This window comes from Vitis riparia, chromosome 12 (genome assembly GCF_004353265.1).
Source record: "Vitis riparia cultivar Riparia Gloire de Montpellier isolate 1030 chromosome 12, EGFV_Vit.rip_1.0, whole genome shotgun sequence".
NCBI classification, from domain to species: domain Eukaryota; kingdom Viridiplantae; phylum Streptophyta; class Magnoliopsida; order Vitales; family Vitaceae; genus Vitis; species Vitis riparia.
The window spans coordinates 14,157,153-14,175,265 of record NC_048442.1 but is presented as its reverse complement, the minus strand read 5'-3'; the positions used below and the strand labels follow the sequence as shown (position 1 = coordinate 14,175,265).

At 41.4% G+C, this 18,113-nt stretch overlaps 1 protein-coding gene across 1 annotated transcript; it reads right to left on the bottom strand.

Annotated features, from left to right (window-relative positions):
* Window positions 1–16,502: 16,502 nt before the first annotated feature.
* LOC117925984 (aluminum-activated malate transporter 9-like) lies at window positions 16,503–17,186 on the bottom strand. Its single transcript, XM_034845079.1, has one exon. It carries the CDS (start codon window positions 17,163–17,165, stop codon window positions 16,503–16,505), a length of 663 nt encoding a protein of 220 aa, XP_034700970.1. The 5' UTR covers window positions 17,166–17,186.
* Between the last annotated feature and the right edge of the window lie 927 nt (window positions 17,187–18,113).

Below are 18,113 nucleotides of genomic sequence, written 5' to 3'. Positions count from 1 at the left end.
TGAAGGAGTGGGATGAAGAATGAATGAGAGGAAAATAGGTGTGGTGGAGGATGCTTGATTCCTGCAAGCTTAAGTGAGGAAATGGGTATGGCTGACGCGAACAGTGAAAAAGGCGTAGGCATGTGGTAACTATGTTATTCATCATGAGAACATGAAGCCTTTGCTTGGACAAGTTAAACAGCTCTTTCCCTGCTCTCCGCGACTCTGCCTGGGCCTCTCCTCACAGCTTCAGCTTGCTTCTTCAAAACCTCTAATGTCTCCACCCTTTTCTCTGTAGCATTGTCGTCCAAGAAAGGATCTCCTCTTTTCAAATATCTCCAGCCAAACACCAGGAAAACTGGAATGCTCTCCTTCTCTCACTCTACAAAATATACCCAAGCAGTTTGCTACTTTGCTTCACCCTCAAGCTAACGAATCTCCTCTCTAGAAAATGCCAAGAATAGAGGGGAAAGGCGAAGAAAAAGGAAAAAAAACAAAAAAAAAAAAAAAAAAAAAAAGAACAGAGCAATGTATAAGGGGAGATAACACCACTAAAACCAAGCTCTGCATCACGAAGACCAAAAGAGCTTTCAAAAGAGCTTGGTGGGAGGATCTCAATGAACTTAACACACAAACACAAAATATATCCAACATGCAGCTCATACGGGAGAAAACAAAGATCAAATAAACAAAAGTCAGAAACAGGTTTACCTCCTTAGGTAATCAAAGCAATCATTTGAATATCAGCAAGGAACGTAAGGTGATCCTCAAAAAATAAGATAAGATAAAGTAAGAGATAATCCAACCTGACTGATTCTTCTCCTACCTCTCTAAAAAAAATGTTTTCCCCCCTTACTCCCTCCATCTTCCTCTCCAGCCCTTTTTTTTTCTGGTGTCCTCCTTTGCAAGCCACTTTTCTGCCCTCCTATTCACCGGTCAGCAAGCATGGCTTGCCCAACCACTTTCCCTCCTGCTACACGCCTGCTGCAGCCGGCATCAAGCCCTCAGCTTTCTGGCTGCCCGTCCCATCTGGCCGGGATTCATGGTAAAAGAGGGGGGGTCCCCCTCACACCTTAAAAGAATAACCCAACTCCACTCTAACAGCCCAAAAGCTCTTCTGAATATCGTCCAACAGGTGTCTCCACCCCATTGCATTTCCAACCCACTACCTGATTCACTGACCACCCAACCAGGAAGCAACATCTGGCTCTTTAAGAGCCCTCCACTTGGCAAGAAGTGTGACCTGCAGCAAATGAAAAAAAACAAGCCCCATATGGGGGTCTACAAATATGCCCCTCTTCGGTAGAGCTCACGAGTGTAAGGAATATGAACACTGAAAAGAAAAGAAAGTGTGAATAGTGAGTGGAATGAAGCGAACTCTACCAAAGAACCAAGAAGACCCCCATAAGGACACGAGTGAAACGCAAAGTCACTCAGGCCAACAAACGAACATAAAGGCTCTAATCCTAAAAGAAAAAATGATGTCTCAAAGCGTCTCTGAAGCTACACTAAGGACCTAGGCTCCCTCTAAGACGTCTCCAAAAATGACTCGAAAAACCATATCAAATATGAGTAACGGTCGAACCACCCTGGAGTAAGTACAAGAACACGCCTAAAGGAGACCACCCTATGTAGACTACGAGATGAATACGCGATAAGCACCGAGTAATGAAACGAGGAAAACCGAGGAAAATGCAAAACCATGAAGGTAAGATATGCAATGTCAGTGAATATAAATGCCAGTAACTGTGACTCTGAATGACAAGACTAACTCTAAACGCTAAATTGAGAAAAATAATGACTCTGGAAGCCAAACCAAAAAACCAAACCTAAACACTAAACTAAAAGGCCCATAGGTGAAGACCTACGGTGGTGATACAATAAGAATGCCCATAGATGCCAATCTATGGTGGTAAAACTCTCAAATGCCCACAGATAAAAATCTATGGTGGTGATAATCTCGAAAGCCCAAGGATGAAAATCCATGGTGGTGAAATAACTGAAATGCCCATAGATGAAAATCTATGGTGGTGAAAAACTTATCAAAGCTCATAGATGTTTGATCTATGGTGGTGAATCTGAAACAAATGATCATAGATGAAAATCTATGATGGTGAAAAACTGATCAAAGCCCATAGATGTCTGATCTATGGTGGTGAATCTGAAACAAATGCTCATAGATGAAAATCTATGATGGTGAAAAACTGATCAAAGCCCATAGATGAAAATCTATGGTGGTGAATCTGAAACAAATGCTCATAGATGAAAATCTATGATGGTGAATTTGAAACAAATGCTCATAGATGAAAATCTATGATGGTGAAAAATTGATCAAAGCACACAGATGTCTGATCTATGGTGGTGAAAAACCGAAACAAATGGGGATGCCCTAAACAAACTGACGTAGGGGGATGCCCTAAACAAACTGAAAATAGGGGGATGCCCTAAACAAACTAAAAATATGGGGATGCCCTAAACAAACTAACAGTAGGGGAATGCCCTAAACAAACTGATGGTAGGGGGACGCCCTAAACAAGGTGATAGTAGGGGGATGCCCTAGGTGATAACCCGCAAAGATCAACAAATGGGTCCGACAACCATGAAATCAACACGAGACACATTAAACCCAAAGAGAGGGGTGCATGACCCAGTAGGAAAATCGCTAAAAAAGGGATATGCCCCGGTATGATGACTCGCAAAGATCAAAAAATAGATCGAGCAATGAGAAAAGTCTGCAAAACATCTGATGAACCTGAGGATGGGGTTATGCCCCAGTGTAGGATAGTAACTAACGTAAGACACGGAATCTCACCATACAAGACACTCCGAGATATGCTCAACAATGATGCAATGAACAAGATATACATAGCCTCAATGAACAAATGCTAAAACAAGACCAAACATCACTAAAACTATGCTGACAAAGCAAAACTAAAATAATGGATCAAACAAATGCTGACCAAGACTCTAAACCTGAAATATAAACAAATCAAGACACAACATGTCAACTATCAACATGAGAACATCATCACAAATATATCGACAATCTAACAGGCCCTACCATCATGGGGGGTGCTGAACCTAATACCCAAAGACATGTGAAAACTTGACCAGAAAACCCGAGACTAGTCTGCATCCTCCTCTGATCACAAGAGAAAGGGATAAGGTCATGCAAGACGATGAAATATGTGGGCTCAAAAGGTGTAAGGCTCTGATAGGATGGGTATAGGTATAACAGTGTCCAATGTAGGATGTATGGGTCTGTAACAAAGGAAAGTGGATACCCAAGTCGAACTAGGTATGCTGAGAAGGCTGAGCTCAGGTGTCAATGACTCTATGATCCATCGAAAGCAGCAATCATAAACAAGAGGTGGAGTCTCAATGTCAAAAACAGCAAGGTGGCTATGCCCCAGTATGAATGCATCATCTCAAAATGGGTAAGCCCTCAGTGCAAGATAAACCTTGGGAAGTATGCGTCTGGCATAAACTGTCATCTCACAAAATCATCATCGATGAGTGGGCTATGCCCCAGTGTAAGCATCCCCAAATCAAACATCAATGAAAGGAGTATAACTAATCATACCTCATATGATCAAAATGAATTTCCTCTCCTCAAGGTCATCGTGGTAATGTGAAGAGAGTATTTGACCTCCTCTAAAGAAAGAAGCATGTCTCAATGTGAAAAATACCAAACAAGGTGGTATGCCTCAACAAAAATGCACTCGGACATGATCATGCCCCGATGTAAGCTAGTATCTCTAAGATCAATCGCCAATGAAAAGGTTATGCCCTAGTATAGGGCAAACCCTGAAATGACTAAGCTCCACTGCAAGCTCTCATAAGTGTCCGTGTCCGTGTCCTGATCCAATCATCTCAAAAACCTGTCAACAATGATGAGAAGGTTATGCTCCTGTGATCACATAAAAGAAATCACCCGATCATATCCCGTACTCCAATGTGAAATGAATCTAATCGCCTCCAAGGAACAACTATGCCTAAAAACCATCATGGACCGAAAGGGGTATGCCCATGTGTAAAGTACACCAGATGAAATGCGCCAATCATGTCTCATGCTCCAATGTGAAAAAGGATATCTGATATCCTCCGAGGAATGGACATGGCTCAAAAATCTGTCATCGACTGAGAAGAGTATGCCTCGACATAATGGTCAACCGATAATAAAACTCTTTGAGATGGCTATACCCCAGTGTAGGGTCATACCATAACTCCTGGTCCATCACAATCAGAACGCTCTCGAATCAATCCCGAGTATCGCTCACATAAGAGCTATCAAACACAATGTGTGATGTCATGGTCTCAGGGTGGTCTTAAGACTCAGGACGTAACGAAGGCTAGGGTAATAGGGTGATAGAAATGAAGGGAAACTAGGCCCAAATACCCAATGATCAAAACTCATGCCCTCATGTATAAAATGCAACATATATAGAAAATATCGTGAGCCATGGACCTGAAGATGCCTACTGTGAACATGGTAACGACGATGATGCAATGAAGAAAAGTCGAACTGATGACGAGATGTATAATGATGATGCGAAGAGAGTATCAAACCCGGAAATGAGGTCACTGTAAGAACGGAATAAGAGGTGAAATAAAAATGATGAATCAAAAGTGAAAACGAGGAGGATGATGAGGCATAGAATACGAGAACGAGAGATGATCCGCTCAAATCAAATATGGAAGGAGGTCACGTCAATAACGAACACAATGATGGAATGGACAATGACCCAGAGCTCCTAAGAGAAGGCCACTCATCTCGCTCTCAAAACATACAACAAAATGAATACGAATAATGAAAGGTCTCAGGGAGCTCACATACGAACTCTCATCAATAGACATACCCAATCAAGTGACCCTCAAACATCAATATACACATACTCAATGATAGAGAATACTACACACATGTCCCTATTTATTTTTCATTCATTTTTTTTCTTTTTTCTTTTTTTCATCATTTTTTTTTTTTTTTTACATATATACAAATATACATGCTCTGAACGCAAACTAAGAAAGATCTAAAGACGAAGTAAAAATGGATAAACATACTCTCAAATGCCAATGTAGCATAAACTCTCTCTGACGAAGTGACCCTCTCAAGCTAAGGATCCTTGGATCAACGTTCGTATGATAGATAGTGGAAATGACGTGACTACCCTCCATGTAATGAACCGAGGGGGTTCACCACTCGGGGTGGAGAAAGTGATGCAAAACGAGCAGCAGATAGGATAAAAGACACAATCGATGAAATGTGATGAAATGCAATGATGCAATGATAAGAAAAGATAATGAGAAAGATGCGCCTCTAGGTCCAAGGGTCATGAAACTCCTAAACAATGCATGCATACACTGAAGAACCCCTATCCCGGTGTAGAAGGTGAGCAAGGCTATAAGAAAGAAAAGGTTATAATGCTCATGCGAGGCTCAAAGGGCTAGCAAATGGACTAGATGTCAATAAAGGTAATAGGGTGTGAGCTAACCAAAATGAAGGCCACCCATACTGCGACCATGGTCTCAAACATCATGCTCTCAAGCTCTCAGATGATCGATACCTAAGATCGATGTCCATATGATATAACCATGTCAACCCTCTAGAATCATGCATCAAACCGTACTCCGAATGCTCCATAATAATCTCAAAGATGATCCTCTCAAAGCAAAGTGAATGGTGACCTCATCAGGCACGACTGCCCATCATAAGCCAACTCTCATCATACAATATCAACCTCTGTACTCACGGCAAAATAAGTGATAGTCTCATCAAGCAATCGACCAATCCTCATATCGTGAGCCACCCAAAGATCATAAGCTATCCCTCGCCATGAAAGAACAACCATGGGCTCAAACTCCTCACACTCTACCTGGTCGAATCAGAGAGAGGATGTGCAAAGCTAGAAAAGTCGATGATGGAAAGGTCATGTAATGGTCTCAATGGTGATGTTGTGCAAAGCTCACAATGGATGGATGTAGGTCAAAACAAAGTCAAGGTGTGGGAAGTGAGCAAGGTACTGCTCTGATCATAAGAAGATGTGTCACAGTCTCGAACTTCCTAGGTCAAATCTCTGATCCTAGGCTAATAGGCTCAATATCCTCCATGATAGGTCAAGCCTCGATACCACAACGTGCAAGTGAAGAGATGCCTCTCAAAATCAATCATAGTATAAAAAAAAAATGTCCATAAAGAAAAGACATCCAATGGGACAACCGATGAGTACATCATGCAAAAAGAAGATAACAAAGACAATACTCAAGAATCGAGTTATAGTCTCTAAATGTCAAAGTAGAACAAGACTAAACAAACAAAACAAAAATATGACTGGTCCTGTCTCACATCTCTGGCCAAGAAGGAACAAAATTGAGCCCACTGTACCAAGGCAAGCCAATCATGAGTCAATCGCCCAAATCAATAAGATCAGGGACTGCTGGTGAGGGAGTCTGCATGCATGGCCTGAGCTGAGGTAGGAATAGGAAACATATCGACTGAGGATGCCCAAACGTCCAGAATCAACAATGTCCTGTATGGCATGTCGTAGAGCAGTGCAACGATCAGTGTGATGTCCTGCTGATTGATGTACGCACAATAAATCAAGCCGAAACTGCGGAGGCACAGGATCTGGAAGTGCCCTGGAGCCAGAGGAGCCAAAATCCCATGGCCTGGAACGTCTCAAGAACTCTGCTCAGGGGTGTGCTCAAATCTGAAAAGCGTCTCTGACATCGTCGATGAGGGTGAAGTCGCTCCTGAGGACTGTAATAACTGGAGGCCCTGAACCGGGATGAAGGTCGTGTCGCGTAGCCAATGAAATGGATGAGGAGCTGCTGGAACACTGAATGTGGGCGAGGCGTGGATGTAGGCACCCAAAGCAGCAAACATCGATGAGTCAAATGTGGCAATGAAGGCCTCGCTACTCCTGGAGCTTCTCTCGATGACGATGGATCTCTGACAAAATAAGCTCAATCCTCTCAACCCTCCGCGTCAAATCCACCATCATCTCATAAAGAGCAGTAAGAGTAATGGGTGTGATCTCGTCCGACATGGTGAACCTCGCTGAAGAAGTCTATATCAAGGTGCTCTGTATCATAATCATCATACCATCAATCTCTGCTCGGGGACCAGTCACGACACTAAAACTGTCCAAGACTCTAAAAAAACATACAAGAGACAAAAACAAAGCAACACACGATGCTACCCAAAATAACAACACATAAAATGCATGATAGAAAAATGATAATAATAAAAAGAAGATAGAAACGCATACCCAAGAAACAACAATACACTAGTGAAATGAGAGTACATCATGCAAAATAAGACATAAGGTCTACTCTCGAAACACAAGGTACGACACGAATCACTAACTATAAAACAAGACTCAAATATAAAATAAAATAGAAAAAAACTCAAACGACCAACTAAAATGTAGTCCCAAAATACACCAACAAGGTATCAAATGTCCGTGAATATCAGTGCCCTGGGTGTCTCAAACGTGATGGTATAAGCCCGAAGGAGGAGAACTGCATGTGTGAATAGGCTGGAAAGGAATCAACAGTCATATCTGAACCAGATCAGTATCTGTGGTCGATACAAGAAAGCTAACCGCACCACTGTCAATAAGATCTTGTATGGTATGACGTAGAGAAGCACAATAATCAGTACGGTGGCCGCCATCTGGTGAAATGCACAGAACTCATGAGCACGAAAACGTGGAGGAAGTACTCGGGGTGGCCTAGGGGCCAATGGTGCTAAAAAACCAGTAGCTCTAAGTCGCTCAAAAGCCTATCCAAAGGCATCCCCAAATCAGAATAAGTCCTCTGACGTCGCGATGGGACGAGACTGCTCATGTCGTGGGATACTAGTCTGTGGACGCTGAAACTGAAATGAAGGTCGCACCGTGAAGTATGAGGATGCACAAAAGGTACTGCTGAACTGAATGAGGATGACGATGTTGTAAGGTGGGAAACACTCCTGGGTATCTGCAATGATCTCGCATAGGGATGATAACAGGTCGTCGATGCTGAAAGTCCGCAGAACATACGCTCCATAGCTCTCAGATGATCCACCAACTCCTTTCCCCTCATATCTGGGAGGAATAATATCTGACCATAGTCCTCTAGATATGCAATCATCTACATCGAATAAAGCCTGAACCAATGATCTGAAATCCTGGAGTGGGACTCCTGTCAATGCCGAGCAAACCTAGGATGCAAACTCCTCAAAAACATGCTCATCTGATCCTCTCGGTAGGTCGGTCAATCATCTCTGCGGCCTTCTCCCTCCAGCGGGAGATAAAAAAGAAACAGACTCATCTGATCCCTGTCAAGAAACTCAAGCTCTCTACGTGTAACGCTCGTATCACCACTGAAAGAATACTGTCTCAGAAACTCCTGTGCTAAGTCCTCCCAAGTTCTCCGACGAGATGTCTCTAATGAAGCGTACCATCTCTGCGTCATACCGCTCAATGACAATGGGAACAAAGTGAGCAACTGTGCCTCATCTAGACCAAGGGCCCTCATAACTGTGCTATAAAGTCTGTGATGAATACGAAGACATCCAACACCCATATATCTCTCTATATCAAGCATCCTGAAACCGACTGGCAAAGTGGCCATTGGCACATTGTCAGGGTCATCCCATGACATCATCTCATCAGGATCTCTCATCTGTCTAATCATCTGCTCGAGTCTGTCCATACAAGAACGAGGATCCTCAATAATGGTAATTGGTGTGACAATAGGTGGAATGACAGTAGCCTGATCATGCAAAGTCTGTGTAGCTGGCATCCGAACAGGTAGAACAGGTGGTGTCACCATATCAGATGGTGTGTCCTCGAGCACTACATGTCTACCTTGCTGAGTATCCATCCTCTAACTCAAACTGGTCAATGCCCCCTGAATCGAAACCACAAAAACGATAAGCTAACCAATCGAAACTGACTATGAATCGTTATAGCAGCTCAGAGATACGAATCAACCTCTATCCCACTCGACCCAGGGCACTGAACCAAGACTGGGACTACAAACAGACCCCTACAAAAGAACCTAAGCAAAACGACTCAAACACGACTCATGCAACGACACGAGATGCAACGAACAGTGACCAATGCATGATACAATACAACCCAATACATGACAAGGTGTGATACACAATCGTATGGTGACAATCAGAAATCTGGATGTACGATAGAAACTCTAGAGTCATAGGAGTGTCCAACATGAGATGACTACAAATATGACTAAAGAATTTCTATCGATGATCCAGAAAATGATCGAGATGTGAAAAAAGTGAATGGGGCGTGAGGAACAACACTATCACGAGATCGATACTTAATCTATAACAAAACATCCTTGATTCGACCTTCAACTCAAGCTCTATAATAGAAAAAAGAATGATAAGGTGATCCAGGCGAATCTCTCGAAAAATGTGTGAATATGAAAATATGTCTTTCACCTTTCTGTAATGAAAATATGAACATCGAGTCGAAAATCGAACCAAGGATCAAACAAAGAATAAGGTACTAAGCCCGTGATAGGTGTGTAGTGTAAAAAGGTGATCATGACCATATCCCAAAGTATCGAGTAAGTGACAACAAAGTGAAGGGGTGTGTCGAGCCAAGAAATGAGAACGAAAACCCTAGAGAGAAAACATGCTAAACTCATCAAGTGAAAAACACAAACTAAGGCGACAAGACGAAAGGTGATCCAACCGATACTCAAACTCATACCGATCTCCGAGCACTCTCAACTGGAGACTAAAAGAGGGAGTGTCAAATCCGAACTGTAACCACAGAGGCTCTGAAAGCCCTCATATGCACCCACATGTAAGGAGGGAGTCCTAATCGAAGGATCTACGGCTCAACCTACGAGGTGAAGGTGGCTCTAAATGGATATGGGTGGACTTTAAAAGATCCCTAGCAGAAGCGATCATACCCTCCAGCGGTACGCAACCCTCTGCACACCTCCAAAGAGACGGGGCGCTTCCATGCAAGGTAGTCATCACCTCCACACATGCACTACCTCGACATCCCAGGGGGTTCCTATGGTGAAACCTCTCAAACTCTCAACACTCAATAGTCGACTAAAGTGCACAGTGAGCGGTGTGGGTGCATCCGAAAACCCTAGGAATCTAAAACGGAAAGATGAAACACACTGGTCGCACAAATATCCATGAAACCTAGCTCCGGGCTATACAGGTCTTCAATGATCGGACTCCAATCAACATCAAAGTGTCATCCTCCTCCAGAATGCTCTCGTACATCGATATAGCCCGTCGCTAGACCCTACTCTTAATCTCTGGCTTGGTCAGAGAGCAAACACACAGAAGGTCTCACACTTGCAATAGTGAGAACCGGGATGAAAGGAATGACCGAAACCAAGAGAATTGGAGGTAGGGGGATAGATGTGCAGCCCATAGAGACAAACGGCATGCAGTTACACAAAAGAAGAGTTGTCATGCGACATGCAGTCCGGCAGAGTACAAGATATATCACTCATGCACACACACAAGCTATGACAATCGGATGAAAAAGTTATACAAATATCATGCTCAAAGACAATCAAGAGAATATATAATCCAGACAATCGACTTGTCAAATCAAAAGATGTATAACAATGAATCCATACGTGCCAGACAATCCAAACAATCATGGCAAATATCAGAATCACTATGCTAAGCGAAATAAGATAGACAATCAATACAGTTAGCATGTCGATATCTTAAATGAATATGGCAATGAAGCACAGAGAAAATAGTTATCTCAAAATCCTCTATCAATACGAATCAATCGTCATAATCAGCATGTCAAATATTCAAACAAATATATCAATGAAGCATGAAGAAACTTGCTATATCAGAATCCCCAATCAAAATAATCAACCAACATGATCAACATGTCAATGTCCCAAGTGAAAACTCGGGAACTCTCAATGTGCAATCAAGAGATGAGTACCCACTGATCGACTCACCAAACACCACATTTGCTTCACTTTAAGTTCAAGTTTGACCCTCTAAATGTTCCCTAGTGGAGTCGTCATTTTGTGGACCCCGCATTTCGGCTCATGCGTTTCCCACTCGATGGCGAGCTCGATTTTTATTCGAAAAAAATGATTTTTATTGATTATTTGAAAATGACTTGGAGTCACCACTTATTTTTGTTTTATTTTTTAAAGGGTAAACAAAATAAGAAAGAAAAACCCTAAGTGTGACTCCTTATTTTGGAAAAGGTGGTCTGTGAAAAACCAGATCGAGTTCGGGGGTCAGGTTACTTATTGGGAAGGTACGGTAAAAACCGTAGCACCCCTCTAAGTCCCTAGAAACGGGTCTCTACTAATAAAATGAAGCTGACATGGCAATTGACGAGTAAATCAATGAATATCCTGAATGATCATGCACACATAAAAGTCGAGACATGCATAAACAACGATTAGAGGAAAGTGGGTACATACCTAGGCAACGAGCCACCATGATCTATCAATAGAGAGGGTTAGTACACAATTTAGGAATAATCGCATGTATGTTAGAGAGTAGGGTAAATCAATCATGTATGATAATCAAAGCAAACAATCAATCAATCAATCATAAAGTCACATATGTCGGGCTCCCACCAAAACCCATTTATTTTGCATGAATTAATATCACAGATTCCATTATTCTGGAATTATGAAAAAATCATTCATGCCTATTAAAATCAAGAGAAGCAGAAGATTGTGGGCGGAAATGGATCCAGCGAATCGCAAGTGTCTGACGAGCCAAGCTGTCCGGGGAATCTGAATTATCGGTTGCGGACGCTCTCCGGGAAAGCGCTATTAGAGGATCCAAACATGTCTGACCGGGGAAGTTGAATCGCCCTTCTCTCCTATCCGGCGTCAGGCGCTGGATGTGAAATATCCGAAGAAGATGGAACGTCAGCCGGACAGAATTCCGGATGTGAGATATCCGGAGAAGGTGGAACGTTGGCCGGACAGAATTCCGGATATGAGATATCCGGAGAAGGTTGAACGTCGGTCGGACAAAATTCCGGATGTGAGATATCCGGAGAAGGTGGAATGTCGGTCGGACAGAATTCTTCCCCTGGTGGAATGAGCTATGCCGCACGTCGTAAGAAGGACAGTCTGCGTGTGCAAAGGAGAGAGAGTCACATGGCATTTTTTAGGGAGGATCCCACAGGTAGGTGAAGGTTTAGAGAGAGAAACGGGTTTGGTGGTATGGTTAAATGGGTGTACACATGGGTATGGTAGAACATGGTTATGAGTGGCATGAAGGATGGGTGTGGGTTGTATGGATATGGAGGCTTGGGTGAGTGCTTTTAATGGGTATGTGAAGGAGTGAAAGATAGCATGCACCCGTGAGACTCCATGTAAGTGAAGGAGTGGGATGGAGAATGAATGAGAGGAAAATAGGTGTGGTGGAGGATGCTTGATTCCTGCAAGCTTAAGTGAGGAAATGGGTATGGCTGACGCGAACAGTGAAAAAGGCGTAGGCATGTGGTAACCGTGTTATTCATCATGAGAACATGAAGCCTTTGCTTGGACAAGTTAAACAGCTCTTTCCCTGCTCTTCGCGACTCCATCTGGGCCTCTCCTCACAGCTTCAGCTTGCTTCTTCAAAACCTCTAATGTCTCCACCCTTTTCTCTGTAGCATTGTTGTCCAAGAAAGGATCTCCTCTTTTCAAATATCTCAAGCCAAACACCAGGAAAACTGGAATGCTCTCCTCCTCTCACTCTACAAAATATACCCCGGCAGTTTGCTACTTTGCTTCACCCTCAAGCTAACGAATCTCCTCTCCATAAAATGCCAAGAATAGAGGGGAAAGGCGAAGAAAAATGAAAAAAACAAAAAAAAAAAAAAGAAGAACAGAGCAATGTATAAGGGGAGATAACACCACTAAAACCAAGCTCTGCATCACGAAGACCAAAAGAGCTTTCAAAAGAGCCTGGTGGGAGGATCTCAATGAACTTAACACACAAACACAAAATATATCCAACATGCAGCTCATACGGAGAAAACAAAGATCAAATAAACAAAAGTCAGAAACAGGTTTACCTCCTTAGGTAATCAAAGCAATCATTTGAATATCAGCAAGGAACGTAAGGTGATCCTCAAAAAATAAGATAAGATAAGATAAAGTAAGAGATAATCCAACCTGACTGATTCTTCTCCTACCTCTCTAAAAAAAATGCTTTCCCCCCTTACTCCCTTCATCTTCTTCTCCAACCCTTTTTTTTTTCTGGTGTCCTCCTTTGCAAGCTACTTTTCTGCCCTCCTATTCACCGGTCAGCAAGCATGGCTTGCCCAACCACTCTCTCTGCTGCTGCACGCCTGCTGCAGCCGACATCAAGCCCTCAGCTTTCTAGCTGCCCGTCCCATCTGACCGAGATTCATGGTAAGAGAGGGAGGGTTCTCCTCACACTTTAAAAGAATAACCCAACTCCACTCTAACAGCCCAAAAGCTCTTCTGAATATCCTCCAACAGGTGTCTCCACCCCATTGCATTTCCAACCCACTACCTGATTCACTGACCACCCAACCAGGAAGCAGCATCTAGCTCTTTAAGAGCCCTCCACTTGGCAAGAAGTGTGACCTACAACAAATGAAAAAAAACAAGTCCCATTGGGGGTCTACAAATAAGTAATGAAAAATAGAAAAATAAATCACCTAAATTCTAAAAACAAATTGTTTTCAGTAAAAAACTAAAAAAATAAACACATTTTTAGTATCAAACATTAATATTAGGATGAGGTTTGGCAAAACAAATATATATATATATATATATATATATAAGTTGATTCTCCAAATTTTGAAGGAAAATAAAATGAATATGAAAAATATAATGCAAGAAAAAGTAAAAGGAAATTATAATTTTCTTAATTTTGTTATAAAGGAAAAGATTAAGTTATTATATTTATATTTGATTATTAAAAGTCATTGTATTGATATTTATTAAAAAAATAAAAAAATAGATTGAAATTCAAGTAAATTAATTTTATCTTCTATTTAAAACTCAATTTAATTTAATTTAACTCTTTTATAAGAAGATAAAATAATGTATATCTATATATATATATATATATATATATATGTGTGTGTGTGTGTGTGTGTGTGTGTGTGTGTATGACTAATTGTAAGTATATTTGAATTTTATTGATATTTTTTATAATTTTTTTTCTTAATATTTTTTAGAAATTAAATATAATTTAAGTCCATTTTTTAATATGCTTTTTATTTTATGTTTTTAAAATTGAAAATTATTACTAAATTTTTAGAAAAGGGAAAGTAAAATTTCTCCAAAAAGAAATATAAATTTATCTTATATTTTTTAAAATTACTTTAAATAATTTTAAATTTTGAAATAGTTTTGTGGACCCCGCATTTCGACTCAATGCGTTTCCCACTCGATGGCGAGCTCGATTTTTACTTTCAAAAATTGATTTTTATTGATTATTTGAAAATGACTTGGAGTCGCCACTTATTTTTGTTTTATTTTTAAAGGGTAAACAAAATAAGAAAGAAAAAACCCTAAGTGTGACTCCTTATTTTGGAAAAGGTGATCTACGAAAAACCGGATCGGGCTCGGGGGTCAGGTTACTTATCGGGAAGGTACGGTAAAGACCGTAGCACCCCTCTAAGTCCCTAAAGTCGGGTCTCTACTAATAAAATGAAGCTAACATGGCAATGGATGAATAAAATCAATGAATACCTACATCAATCATGCATGTATGAGAATCAGAATATACAAGATAAATTATCAGAACGAGTGAATGCGTACCTGGGTGGCAATCTCGAATGCGCTATCATGAAAGGGGGTTAGTGAATAAACACAGAGTATCCATATGTGTATCAAGGAACAGAGTAAATCAATCACATACAGTTAATGAATCAAACAATCAATCAATCAATTATAAAATCAAGTATGTAGGGCCCCCACCAAAGCCCGGTTTAATTTTGCACGAATTAATTCTAATAAAACCATTATTCGGAATTATGGAATTTAATTCTTGCTTAATTCAAAACATTTTAAAAATAGAGAAGATATGAAAATTGTTTGCCAGAAATAAAGATGGCGGCAAAATTTTATTGAAAAGCGGATTTTTGGGATTTGAAAACCCTAAAGATGAAAATTTTAAAATTATTTGAAAAATTTAGAAATTGAAAAAAAAAAATATTTTAAAATTTGAATTTGGAGGGTGCTTTTAAGATCAAAGATGGTGAAAAATGATAAATAAATAAATATATATATATATATATAAAATAACATGGGATAAAATAAAAATAAAAATAATTAAGTAAAATAGATAAAACAAAATAATAAAAAAAGAAAGGAAGGACGTGTGGCTTAAAGGTGGCCATGCGGACCTGATGGTGAAGCCCCTATACCAAATGGTTGCAGCAAATCCTCCATAGACGGATATCGTGTCCATTAGTTGATGGCGCAGCTTGAATCCTTCTCATCTCTTGCGGTATTCATCATATTTGTCGTTGAAGTTGGCTTTAACAGCATCAACAATCTTGCTGAATTCCAACTTATTCTCATTCTTCACTGATGTAAGACACAAAGCTATGGCTATTTTGCTATGAACAAATCACCCCAAGACAAGACTTGCCCTTCACAATTGCGTAAGGGACCCCCATTCTCTGGCACGAAACTGGTAGCCAAACAGCAAACTCAATTGGATCAACATCATGTGCAATTATCATCAACTGAGCCTTGTTTTGCTCAATGAGGACGGTAATGTGATTAAGCCCATATTTGACAACAATGGGTTTCTTTGATTCTGCAGTTTTCCCCTCTGCTTCAGCTTGTGCTCTTTTTAAATCACCCAGTTTTGCAAATTTTCTCGAGTCAAATTAGTAGCGACTTTCTTTCTCTTGGGAGCATAATGAAGACCTTTTCTCATTAAGTAACCTTTCCAGTTAGGGCTCCCTAATATTGGCATGCAGTTACAGTCATGAGGGTCCCACGTAACTTTGTTTATCCGTCTTTGAGGGCCCCTTGATGACAAGCGCGGACTCAACCGTCGGGTGCGAGGGATTACGAACAGTGCGACTTGCCATGAATCAAAATTGAAGGAGTGAAGTTGCGCCCCTGTTGCTACGTTCCATAGCTTTGCCGTCTGGTCTGCATGAAGTCACCTTGTCATGGCCACCCAATCTAGTCACTATTGATTTGAATAGAGCCTGAACCGAGAAGATTGCTGCGTCCTGTGGCCTGATATGCATCACTAGTCCAAGCATGAATCGACCTGTGGCTCATTGAGAGCCCTTCACTTTTGCCAGAAGTCAATTTAATTGAAAGCATCACCTCCACGTCGACAAGCTGAAACCTGAGTTGAAGTCCAAATGAAGATTCATATTGGAATGGTAAACAAGTCCATCATGGCATCCATAACTGAGGTCAACCTCTTTGTTCTGTTCCTCTTTCCAATTAAATCAAACACATAGTCTGAGGCACCATCTCTCAGATGGGTGCAGTGCTCATAAAAGCTGCTGATGGGCTTGACCAAGCATACATCTCACTTGTCACTCTCTGGCATCGTCTGAAGCTTGGTAAGTAAGGATCTTGGAAGGAATCCTCTCATATTCAACACAATTGAGGTACCCATTGACACAACCTTCCAGGGAATTAGCAACACCCATGAAATTCTTCGCTACCAAGTTGTGCAGATCCTCACCAGCCCAGATGGGATAGATGCATATATTTACAAGCAAACATACCCCAGCACCCAAGGCAATGAGCAAGAATCTAGTAATGGTTGTTTCGATAAATTCTCTTGTCCCATACCCGGATACCATTATGAAACAATATGTCAACATGAAAACTCGGAAACCATATTCACATGCCTTCATTGTTGGGTACAGCTTTGCATAAGTTGCACAAAATCCTATAATAAAAACACTGATAATAATGACAACTTCTTCCCATTTTCCAGCCAATGTAGACAACTCAGCCATGGCTAGAGCAAGGCCTTCTTCAGAGAACGTTCCCAACCCACGGTTAAATCCTTTGCTTAGGGTCGCTCCTATACTGAATTCAAAGACGACCACAACAGTAAGAACGGTCCAAACAGAGTACCAACCCAGATCTTTCACAGGCTCTTTCAAGAAAATCAACGACGTTATAAGCATCAAAGCCAGACCCATTTTCGCAGAAAAGATAATTTTCCGAGGATCGAACAGACCCATTTCCCATCCTTTGGCGGTAACATTTTTCGTGGTCTTCCACCAATTCGCAAATTGGTCGCGAATCGATCGGAAAGGACACCACCTGGGTGTTGCTTCTTCATTTTCTTCTAAATGGACGAACCCTAGCTCAAATGATTGGCAATCTTCTCCCTGGGTTACGATCACTGAAGATAGTTGCGGCAATTGCAACCCCTCCAGCTTCGCCTGGATAACCAGCTCGCAAGATGTTTCCGATGTCGCCACTGCTTTAGGCAAAAGACATATCAACCGGACCTCCATAACGAAGCACCAATACAACTGGATTCTTTGCAACTTTTGCAACACTGGTGATGAGTTTGCTTTTGCTTTACAGGGAGCACCAAGTCCAAACGATCATACTTCTCCCTTTCCCGAGTTTGGTCCAATCCCATAACCAATACCACATAATCAACGTGTTTTGCTACATCCAATGCATTTTCTATTAAAGCAGAAGAGCATGCAATGTCATTGCAGCCTGGGTGATACTCTGTGGTGTTCTCATAGCTTTAAAGACATTGCAATGGTGATATGAACTCGCATGGATTATCTCTGTTTGAAATCACAACTTCGACAAAAACAGGGGAAAACGACGGCGCGAACCAGCTCCGAAGGTGCGGTGTTAGGTATAGAGAAGAAATGAAGATCGGGTCTCGGTGATGGATATGTGGGTGAGAGGGGGTAGGGGTGTCCTTGTGCATGGGACTAAGAGGATGGGTTTGTAGGGCGTCATGGAGGATGATGAAGTCTAGTGAGTAAAAGCAGTGAAGAAATGGCATGGGGGAGGTACAAACAACCGACAAGGGATGCTATGACATAAGGTATGGTCAGATCGATACGTGCATGAGAATTGATGAGATGGGCATGAAGAGATGGTCAGTGGGTATGAAATAATGAAAATGGGGGTGGTGAGGAAAATAATGGATGAGTAAT